At 38.0% G+C, this 12,394-nt stretch overlaps 1 protein-coding gene across 1 annotated transcript in view; it reads left to right on the forward strand.

Moving 5' to 3' along the window:
• The window catches only part of lmtk2 (lemur tyrosine kinase 2), a 36,488-nt gene that overhangs the window by 3,932 nt on the left and 20,162 nt on the right, over window positions 1–12,394 (forward strand). Inside the window, exon 2 of the mRNA XM_065290382.2 lies at window positions 12,252–12,376. Coding sequence (XP_065146454.2) covers window positions 12,252–12,376 — 125 coding nt within the window. The remainder of the gene's footprint in view (window positions 1–12,251; window positions 12,377–12,394) is intronic.

Here is a 12,394-nt window from a genome sequence, read left to right on the forward strand (position 1 = left end):
ACAAGTGTATCAAAATTATTTTGCACCCCTAATGCTGCCGTGGCGTGTTCTTTATTTATTACAGTTCATTGAACTTTTTGTTCTTCTTTTTTTTTAATTGCCTACCCTTTATGCTGTCAATAATTACTCTGCTGCTAATTTCTGATTTGGGAGGCACTCCTCTTCCTGCTCGTGCTGTTCTACAGATTTATTCATTCTGAATGTGGAACAATACACGAAAAGTAACACTACTTGCTTGGGTCCACAGCAATACACCCGCCATACGTGAAGTTATAGGAAGAACGGTTTTTGACATAATAAAAACAGATAGACAGACAGACAGACACACAGAGATTCCTTCTTTTATTAAAGAAAATTTTCAACCCCTCTCATCGAAGCTTCGATTACTACTGAAGCTGCGAAGCTCAATAAATGGTATTCGGACCAGCCCTAATATATATCCCAAACTCAATATACCGGCCAGGTCTAGTTCCATCGTAAATTGATATGAAGCATTATAATATTTGTGTAATGATTCAATCTAATTTTAATCCATAACAGTCATAAAAATGTGCTGTGTAGACACCACTGTCACTGGAGGGAGAATTAAAGTCTGTATTACAGCAATCAGGAAATAAGTGCATAAATCATTGGGTAATATTATTAGCAATTATAATTTTTTTGACATATTTTATAAGGGATGTATTCAATTTCCCTTATAAAGATTTTCATTGCCACTAACTATCTTGTCATTTTCTTGGTTGTGCATATGGCTTTTGATTTGTAAATCTGGTTGAATTTGCACATTGTTTCATACAGATGAGTGTACCTAAATTTGTAAAGTGTAAGTTATAGCCGTGCGTAAATTTCCATTTGTGACGATGAGAACAGAGATTGGCCAAGTTGAGGAATGATTTAACTGGAACTGCAACAAAAGTTGCTGTCTATTTACCTCCATTACTGCTGGTCTTCTCAAATCATACACAACAAACTTCTTTTTCATTTGTGGGTTTACTGGCCAAGCTGCTGCTTCTTTGGCTGTTTCATTGCTTCTGTTGTTACACGGGTGTATACTGCCTACTAGGGCTGGGCGGTATGACGGTATATTCCGTTACCGCGGAATAAAATGTCAGACGTAACAGATTTTTCTATTTCGTCTATTCCGCGGAATGCAAATAAGTGGGCGTAGCTAACTCTGGCCTCCAGCATGTTTGACTGAGTGTGACGGAGAAACATGTAAAATAGTTCACTTATAAAAAATGAACGAGTTATTTGTGTAATTTTTATAATAAGTGCCAGTGAATCCACCGCGGGTCACTCAGCGAGACTCTTGTCTTGCTCGCTCTCGTGCTCTCTCTCTCGCGCGCTCTCTCTCTCTCTCCTCATGCAGCAGCCGGCCGGCCTCTCGCGTGCAGAGGTCTCTCTAGGCAAGCGCAAGGAGCTGCGACACGAAATAAAGAGTTCTTCTCGCACATAATGCTAATAGTTGTAAAGTTTTCTGAACTTTAAGCAAGCTAAGTCAAAACTCGCGTTTATATCAGTGATGTGCGCTGCTGGAGCGACGTAGTTTGACGCGCCATTTGCACAAACATATTTGATCGGAAAGACAAGAGATGCAAATGTTAAGGTATAATAGAAAGTAAAGGGCGTCAAGATCTTAAAACAAACTTTATGATCATCACATCATAGCACCTGTCACATTTATAGAGCTTCGTCTCTCATATAGGCTATAGGTATTTATCCTGTCTGCAGGTTTTCGCATATATTTATACCTGTTCATTTTACATATTGCATATGTTTAATGTAATGTATGCATAAATACAAAATACAATGGAGCCATACTATAGCTTCAATACTCTATGAAATTAATAACTCAATTAAAAACAAGATTCTGTCTAATCAAGACTTAGCTGTTGTTATCTTCTGGGCATTTTCACTTTAACATTATTAACTTTAAATTGCTCATATTTTAAAACTGTGGTGAGCATTTAGTTAAAAGCTATAGTGAGTGGTGTATTTCTGTACATTTTTATTATCAAAAAACAATATAAACTGAAAAACATGTATACCGTCAAATATTCCGTTCCGTGAAATAAAATGACTCATTCCGTGGAATAGATTTTTGGTCATTCCGCCCACCCCTACTGCCTACTAGCGTTCTGTACGTTTAATTGCATGTCAACGTGGATGACACGCAGAATAGGGATGCGACGATAAATGCCGATATACACTAATAATACCTGGGTGATAACTATTCAGATTCGTACACCCGATAATATGCACAGCTATTTCATGTACTACGGCTTTTGATCAGTAAGTCCTTATCGATCTGAAATCACTGTTAGTTTGAGTCGTTTATAACATGCATTTGAAAAATCAACACTTTATTTTATTCATATTCTTTATTATCATGAAAATACCTGAAAAAGTTTGAAAAACAGCAATATAAATGCTAGGGCTGCACGATAAATCGCATGTGATTCTCACCCGCATCTCGTCAGTAATTCCGGTTCCTTGATTAGTATTAAATCGCCATCAGCTGCTTTCAGATGGCGCGGCATTAACTGCACAGAGCCGTAGTTCACTGACAATCGGGGCAATTTCGCATTAATTATCGCGGACGTATCGCCTGCGATATGTATGCGATATGGCCCAACATGTGTAATGTTTCTTCTTCTCTGGCCCAACATGTGTAATGTTTCTTCTTCTCTGGCCTATATAGAGTTTCTGCACGAGAGCGCCTTCTGGCTTTTGGATGTACTGCATTTCACCGTAATTCATTGAGAAGCATTGCAAGCTTTATCGGCTGATTTATAGGTGCACCCCTAACGCAGAAGTAAATATATGAAAACCGACGCAAAGCATACGGCCTCAAGGCTACGCCGTAGGACTTTCTTACAATTATAATGAGCCCTTAAGAGGTGTTATTGATAGTTGACTGTTTCAACTTGCTCCTCTGATATTATTTCCTGTAATGGACTTGAACATCAAGGTGACCAAGTACCCTCTGCCTGCAGTTTGTATATGAAGTTACTATACACAGACAACATGGTGACTTTATCATCATCATTATCATCATCATCATTGTTTATTTTCAGTTGGGCTCTTGCAGTGTCATGCTGTCATTATTCTGTATGAGTAATCCTGTTAAAGTTAGACAGTCATTTTTAATGAAACAAACCTGTTCACAGCCCAAAATGATTTATTACACCTGTACTAATGGTTGACATCTAAAGGAAAATGGCTTGAAACTAGAGAACAATTAGGTTGCCTAAACATCTAGTTGATCTAGTGGTTGTTTGGAGTCATGTGTGACTTTTAACTGCACATCGGGAGGCAATAATAGTTTATTGCTAAAGGTGGTAAATTTGTTACAATTTGATGGCTGTAGTGGAACCTTAAAGAGGCTGAATTTGCAGATCAAATCTTTATAATCTTAAAAATGTTGCATTGAAAGGTCATTTTCACTTAGCACTATTTATTCACAACATCTCTGGAGAGGGTTTCAGGACAGGCATATCAGTCATCAGTATTTTTGGTCTGTTTTCCAGGAAGACAAAGTGTTTGAATTTGAAATGCATTTGTTTAGTAAACTATTAGAAGTATAGCATAAATATTGCCTTAAAGCTAACAGACTATAGGCTGATTAAAAATGAAACATGATTGATTTCATGGTGTTTAACATCTAGACTCTCTCTGATGTGTCTTGGGGTCTGTTTACACTTGGTAATAAGATGTGTTTTCATCGATCGGATCACAAGTGGACGAGAGAGACACATCACGTTTACACCTGGTATTTAAATCCGTCTCTTTTGTCCACTTTCGATCGCTTCTGTCCTGAATACTGTGAGGGGGTGGTCTGTGAGGCGGTGGGCGAGTCTCTCTGCTGTCATTCAAACGCTAGCGGGAGTAATGATAAGTTTATATGGAGGTGAACTAATGTTATGTCAGAGTCCACTGCTTGTTTAGCAAGTAAACATGCTGCACATTGTTTTGTACATTTACAGTATATGTTAGAGCTTTCGCTGAATTTTCAGCGCAATTGATGAAATAGGGTCGCGCAACTTTCACACGCTAGCGAAATGAAACTGCGGAGATCAGCCGCTTTAGATTTATCAATGAAAGGCTAAAAATAGCACTGTTCACCATCTGTTCACGCCAGAAGTCAAAAAAGACGTCAAACTTGTGCTCAGAACTTCAGATTAGATAAATAGGTTGCGTGTGGCTGTTCGAACACATTCAACCACATGTGCGTTTACACTACAAAAGCAATCCGATCAAAAGGGGTTTCGACTACCTCTGAATGTGGTTGTAAGTGGTCGAAAGTGGACGCGTTCAAAACGTGGCATTAACGTCGTCCACTCGTGATCCGATTGTCGAAAACGCATGTTAATGCCAAGTGTAAACAGCCTCTTGGTTTTAAGTGGATGGTTTAAAACTACCCGAATCTGTCCAAAAACCTGCCAAATTAAGAGTACAACACCATTTCCAACTGGGTCGTCTCTATCTCAGTGTGAGTGAAGTTCACTTTATTATGCAAGGGAACCGAAATAAGAGCTGGGAGCTTGGTGTTTATTACTTTGAGAAGGAGCTGTTTGTCACGTCTTGATATACTGTAAGCCCTTGAGTCAGATAAAAAAAAGGGAGGTGATTTTTGACTGTTTGATACTCATCAGAGGAGCTTCAGTTCAGTCTAATGCTCCTGCATGGATAAAGAAATATAACCATTAAATGGGCACAGTTGCATGCACATTTATAAGCCCCTTCTACCCGGTGATACCGGTATGTCACACGCTGCTTAAACGGTGGAAAAATTGTCACCGCAACATCATATTGTTCTGTGAAATTTATACATATTTTTCGGCCAAATAGTTTTGTTTGGTGAAAATTCAGTACAGCCCTATTTTATGACTACATTGTTATATGAGCCAGCAGTCAGGAATTCATCCTTTAAAATTTTAGGTACTGAGTAACTTGAGCTGAAAGTGTCCTTTATACCTTTTGTTCCAGGGAGATAATTAACACAAACCTTTATGATAACATTTAGTTACAGAATTATTGACATGGGAAGAAATTCACGTGTAATCTCATTTATTGTTAATGACAACATGTAATATATTGCTTCTTAAAGAGCTCACATTTGATGTGATGAGATAAATGTGGGGAATTCCAGATGGACAGCAAACTCCAAGTTCAAAATCATTCATGTTTTCTGACGTGTGACATAAATTACTTAGACTGCAACTAATGATTATTTTTTATAATTGATCAATTGGACAGTTATTTTATAGCTAAATAAAACCTTAAATTCAAGTATTTATGTGTAAAGTGCAAAGCCAATATTTTATGCCTTTAATAAAAAGTTTGTTCAGTGTTAGATTTAGTGACATTCGTTGAGAACTTTTCAATGTTTTCATAAATGATTATTATTGATTTTATGGATTAGTTGTGCAGCCCTTATTTAAAGTGACATAATTTTGTTACCACATGGATGTAATATACCATTGACCCAATGACCTCATTTTTGTTTTAGCTCAATTATTAGTTTTGCATCAATGTAACATAACAGTAAAAATGCAGACATTGAAGAACCATTTGTTGGCTTCTAACCCTTAACAGTAATGTTACTGAAATATTTTGTTCTCACTAGGTCTCAGGAGGTTTGTGGGTACTTTGACTTTTGCTTGTTTAATTTTCAGTTCACATGATGCAAGGTTGTTATTCATTTGCTCTGAGTCAAGTAATAAGTAATGTTATACTCTCTTGTAATGCCTTGGCTTGATGATGTAGTTAGACATATAGCTGACTATACCTGACTTTAAACTTGAAACTGTGGACGCCTGTCTATAATTAATGCCGGGGGGAAATTATCGGCGAACGCAAGTCGCGTATCGGCCGATGCCGATACACCTAAAACCTGCTAAAATCGGCATCGATCACTAAAGCAAAGCACAATAAACGCGAACTTTTTCCACAGCGCACCGCTGGCGCATTCGCAAAAAAACGTTGGTGCATCTATGGAAGCAAAGCACAATAAACACAAACTTTATCCACAACGCACCGCTGGCGCATCCACAAAGTCTGACAATAACTCGCGTCATCGTTTACTTTGGGGTATTACCCTTTGCATAGCGTTAACATAGTAAAACACAACTACACACCACAGGAACGCTTTAAACGTGCTGTTGGGCTTTAATGAAACCTGCTTATAGTCTGATGAGGCGCTTGTCATTGTTTGCGATGCATGACGAGAAACGGACGTATATACACCTTTCTTTAAGTCCAACATTACACAAAAGGGAAATGTTTTCGCGCATTTCTGTCCTTTCATTTGCCGGTTAATAAGTTATAATGGGTTTTAAAAATGTCTGAATCCAAAATCTGCCAACTTCCATGACATTCTGTGTTGTGCAGTTAATTCCATTTGTATGATTGGATTTCGCAATTCTGTCCGTGTTTTCCGCATCGCGGAAATCATATGGCCGTACACTTTGTTGGGGAGTTGAACTGCTGCTCGCGTAATGGCATTATCTGACGTTGTTCAGTCTGACACCTCAGTGTTAATGCCCTCTATTGGTTAAACCGCATCAAACGTAAAATGCGCATGAAGCGAACTGTCAAAAGCTGCGTACTAGATTATTGTTATACTTGATAGTTCTGAATCGAAATAATCGCAGCTTTTGTGATTCGATAATTGCACCCATCCAAATCGCGATTTCGATTTTAAAACGATTAATCGTGCAGCCCTACTGCCGCATCCGTGGAAGCAAAGCACAATAAACGCAAACTTTATCCACAACGCACCGCTGGCACATCCGCAAAAAATGCTGGATCATCCGTGGAAGCAAAGCACAATAAATGCAAACATTATCCGCAGTGTGTCGCTGGCGCATCCGTGAAAGCAAATCACAGTGAATGCGAGCTTCATCCAGGCTTTAAACACACCGTTGGTGCATCCGTGAAAACAAAGCACAATAAATATGAACAAATGAAGCTTGCAAGTAAACCAATTAGGAATTGTCATTGCAACCCACTGTTCAAAAATCCCAATTTAGTGAGGACTGCTCTGACTCCACGACAGTGCCCACGCATATTTTTATGTTCAAGTAAGATTTCTGTCAAAGGTATAATGGACAGACGAGTCGTTAGAAGTTAGGAATGATATTGTGTGGTTGCTTGAATTGAGATTGTGATCTATTTACAATTATTCGTGCAGCCCTACTCTGGTGGATTGTTCTTGTAACAAATGTACTGTTAATGACTTTAGATTCATCCATAAATGACAGGTTAGTTTTCCTTCATTGCTCTTCTATTCATCAATGTCAGTTATTGATACCTTAGTTGTTTATCTCACTAAGTATTCTTGACACTCTATAACATCTGAATCTTTTATGTCTCATTAAAATTGCAAATACAATACTGCTATGGTGCCTACAATCCGTGTGTTTGTTGTAGTCCAGGAAAAGAGATTTACCTTGGAGACAATAACTCGCGTCATCGTTTACTTTGGGGTATTACCCTTTGCATAGCGTTAACATAGCACACCTACACACCACAGGAAATGTAAAATTGTGAATCAAAACGTTGATGCTCTTAAAACATTTTCTATTTTCAATTTTATTTCAATTGAGCATGTCACAGGAATATTAATAAACAGACATAGCTGAATTGTTGTAATTTATGAATAAGTGGTTGTTGAATCACGGCAGTCTGTTAACAAATAATAACAACAACAAACAAAACAATAAACAATAAAGTCTTCAAGCTGCACAACGGTGCTGTGTTCATAAATATTATACCAAACAGATGTTTGTGACCACCTTTCCATTGTTTTGCATCATTCTTTTTTGTTTATGGCTGTTTTGTGTATGATTTACATAAAATGTGGTTTTTACTTCATACCTTATTTGTGAGATAAAATGTTTCTTTCACACAGCAGTTTGTCACATTACAGTGTTACTGCTGTGATTTTACCTCAGGTTTGTCTTATTTCCCTCAGTCACATCTCTACTGGTTGCTTAGCAACAGATGTCTGATCTACATCCTCAAGATTTCCATGTAATTGGAGGGGTTAGATTCTAATGTCATGTGACTTTACTCCTAAGAGTTTATCTGCATCCATTTCATTCAGAGGGGCTTGGCTAGATTCTAACCCTTTACTGCAATACTCTCACACATGCTCGTCTGCTGAACCCAAGGTTTAGAGTAAAAAAATCAATTTCTGAGTAAATTGGGAATTATCAATACAGCATATTAATAAAAATTTTTTAATATTAATTAATATTTTAATTTTTTAATATTAGTTTTATTAATATTAGTTCATTATCTTCCTTACAACAAGATTATTATTAGTATTAGCATGTATGTTTGGTTGTGTTTGCTGCTTGCAAAAATAACTTCATCACATTTAGTTTAGACTGCAAATTAGTGGTGTACCGGATCGCAGTTGAAAACAAAGTTTTGGCTCGAATGCGATTTGCGGATTAATACGCAAATTTAATAGAGAAAGTTTATCATTTGCACGTGTTTCAAAGGCTTGCAAATGTTAACACTCAAGTGATTTTAAACAATTTAACCGCAAAAAGGAGCTAAAGTGAGCAGTTTTCTGCATGCAGACGCACATGTGGTTGAATGTGTCTGGTCTAACTCCAATCAAACTTGATTATCCCTATTCCCTTCAAAGGTCCGTACTCTTGATGTGTAAGCTAAGCTTTAGAGAGAGAGTTGCGCTACTGTGTCTCATACTGTAGTCCATTTAAATACATTTGGGGAATAGAGCACTGAAAAGCAACGTAATTTTCACTATGTGGAGCGATTGTTTAAGTCTCCTTACTGAAGCGCCGTTTGGAATTCTTCCTTTGTCTATGCGCACGGGTTTAAGTGCACTTAAAAGTGCACACACGGAGAGACGCATTTCAAAGAGCAAGCGAACACAGAATCTTTCTGTTCTTGACAGGACACATACAAACAAAATGATCTCCACAGTATTGTGCCGATGGCGTGGCAATCAAAGGGGCGGGGCGTATGCTGAAGCAGATGTTGTGGAACGTCTGGCGAACGATGATAGATCGTAAAAAAATTGTAATAACTGATTTTTCCCACTATTAATAACATTAAAGGAGTGTAACTACTGTAGCATGTAAATAATGCACATAAATAAAGTGAACAAGAGCACTCATCAACAATTATATCTAATCAACAGGCACGTAAAACCTAGCTAGCAGGTTGCTCAAACAGCCTAACGCGCGTACACGCTCGCATTTTAAGCGCAGCCGCGCTATTCTTCGAGATGTTTTATCAACTGGCTAGTTATCCTCCAGACAGTGACAGTCTGGGTGACGTATTTCTCATTTCAGCCGTATGGGGCACCTGAACTGAAATGTGCTGCGGGAAACCCTGGATAATATTGCTGTGGCTGATATATTGGCCAATATTTTGGCATTTTTAAAGATGTTTGTTCACTACCATATAAGTGAATTGCCACTTTATTCCTTAAGAAACGGCACACAAAACAACACTTGCAAAAGACGTACAGCAACATTATTCAAACAAAGGTGTGAGATCTGCTGCTCAGCAGTTGCTTCAGCGGGTAGGCAGATGTGAGATAAACTAATAAAAAAAACCTGCAAACTCACAAATTGAGGTTTATTTCAGTCGACCACCAATTACTACAATTGGAGATGTCAATCATTTTTTAAGCGTATCCTAGTCATCTCATTGCGAAAGACAAATTGTCATGCTAGCCACAAGCTTAACACTCGCCCATACAACAGGCAAATCACGTCCTTCTCATCTGATCTCAGATCTGTGTTACTAACCCCCCGATCCGATTTTTGTTCCTCGCCACCAATTATACTGGCTGCTGTTGTAAACCCCAGAGGGTTGGTTTTGTTTTGATGAGAGGAATAGAGAGCAGTGTTAATGGTGGTGTGGTGACAGAACAGGTGCTGATACACATCCGGCCTTTCAACACTGATATCTGAACTGTTTTCAGAACCATCCAGAGCTCAGTGTTCAACAAATGCTTCGGCTGTAGGCTGCTGAGAGAAGGGAGTCCTGTAATCCATTAAAGAGACTAAATTTCCAAAGTGTTTCTTTTATATTTTTGAGTTACAGTGTAAAAGCCTATTCATACCAAGTGTTGCCACAACAAAGTAACAATGGTGAACAGTGTGTTTCTGTAAAGTATTTACATGCAAAAATTCACCTACAAATTGTTTTCTTTTCTTTTCAAATCAAAGTATGCTTATCAACCCATAACCATAAGTACATTTTTTAGATACCACAAAAAGCATTTAAACACTGAGATGTATCGGCCTCGATACCACATTTTCTAAAGTACTCGTACTCGTTAAAAGTCCCCCGATACCAGGGATTGATACCACGGTCTGAGAAATGTCTATGTTTGAGCGGCATGTAAGGGGTTAAGGCCTCTTGTGTTGTCCAAAGAGGCAGAGTTTACAACAAACTGCAAAACTAGTCCCTTGTTTTTTTTGTTAAATTATATGACTAAAGCTGTTACCTGTAAATTTAAATCATGTTTTTTATTAAGTACTCTGTATCCGTATCGGCAAGTACTGAAATGCAAGTACTCGTACTCGTATTGCAAAAAAGTGGTATCGGTGCATCCCTACTAAAATTTTGTTCTGGATTGCATTTGCATTAGCCAAGTTTTCATCCAAGGTGTTTTTGCGAAAAAAAAAAAAGTTAACTGATATAGCTGATGGAAATGCGTAATGTCGATACACAGCCCTATTGTCAATTACATGTTGCAAATGTCGATAAAATTATTTTCCGTTTGTGTTCATGCGCTAAACTTAATGTCGATACTTCAAATATTGCAAAAAAGTAGTTTGGAAACACTTTAACGCAAATAAATGTGATGTCACATGATAGATCTTCACTTGCAACCTCTGAAGGGAACAACAAGAAAGATTGGGCGCTCTAAAACGTTCAGCCTGAAACTTTGCCTAGCTGCTTTGTTCACTTTCATTAATTTCTTTACCATAGTAGGGTTAGTATAATTTAAAACATTTCCTTTTAACTGAAATCAATTAAAATATAGGTCTAAATAATATCTGATAGTTTTGATAATATTTATTTGGAGTGTCACGGTTCTCAAAATCCTTGAATCAATAAAATTTTTATTTTTTATTTTAAGGTCACGTTTCGATTCGATTCTCGTTTTTTACCTTTTTTTGCTCAGCCGCTTTAGTTTTATCAAGGAAAGGATAAAAATATCGATGTACACCGTGTGTTCACGCCAGAAGTCAGAAAACACGTAAAACATTTTGTACAGTACCTCAGATTAGATAAATGGGCGGAGAGAAGGCTGTCTCCTGTGGCTGTTCGAACACATTCAACCACATGTGCGTTTACACTACAAAAGCTTGGCAAGCTGATTGGGCATGCCATGGGGGCGTGGCAGCATCGACGATTCCATTTTTTAATTCGAAGTTCGAGGTTGTGGCTTAATTTCGATCGATTTCGATTTAAAATCGAAACCGTGACACTCTTAATATTAATCAATATTTGAATGCCCTTTACACAAACATGCGGATCTGGAGACAGCAAATTTCGCGAACTTTTTTATGCATATTCACTTAAAAACAGCGCTAAACCTAGATGGAAACATGGCTATTTATGCATTGGCAAAAAATAACCTTTCATCCAATGCGACTTGATGCGACGAGAAACGTCACGTTGCGCCATGAATCTAAAAACAGAACATTATTTTTTATGACGCCTGGCAGTGTCTGTCCGCTTGGACTCTGGACGTTGCTCAAATCCTTATCGCATCACTCATTAAATTAAATATTTGTCCCAAATCTTTAGCGATTAACATTAGCTGCTACTGTATATTTTGCATTTTGAAGTAGACACTATCTGACTAAGCTTGCGCTATTTAATGTGCACTCCCGGTGTACGATACCTCCGCGTTGTCCTAGACCTGACGGCCTGAAATCATAATGCAAGTTTTTTTTTGCAATTATTTTTGAATGAGTAAACTAATTCACACAAAACCTCATTGCTGAATATTTTTTGTGTAGCTGTTGGATAGAGCTTCTTTTAAGTCTGTCATATGTTGTGTTATGTGTTGTTTAGTCTAGATGGCTACGCTGTGTCTTAAGCGCACAAATGATGAAATGCATGCGTGGGCTTGATGATTATAAATAAATCTGCTAAAGTACACTCAAGGGACTCCATCAAATGGATTATCATTCATCCGGTATATAACACATTAGGTAATAATCAGGTGTTTGTGTGTCCAGGAGCGTCTGCAGGAGATCTCTCTCTGAGTGTTTCGCTGCTGTTGTCTTTAGCTGCGCTGCTGGCCCTCGTCTTAGTGCTGCTCAACTGTGTTTCCTGCTGCAAAGAGCAAGAGATCAACTTTAAGGTAAGGAAAATGTCATCC

Source organism: Paramisgurnus dabryanus, chromosome 3 (genome assembly GCF_030506205.2).
Source record: "Paramisgurnus dabryanus chromosome 3, PD_genome_1.1, whole genome shotgun sequence".
Lineage (NCBI taxonomy): Eukaryota > Metazoa > Chordata > Actinopteri > Cypriniformes > Cobitidae > Paramisgurnus > Paramisgurnus dabryanus.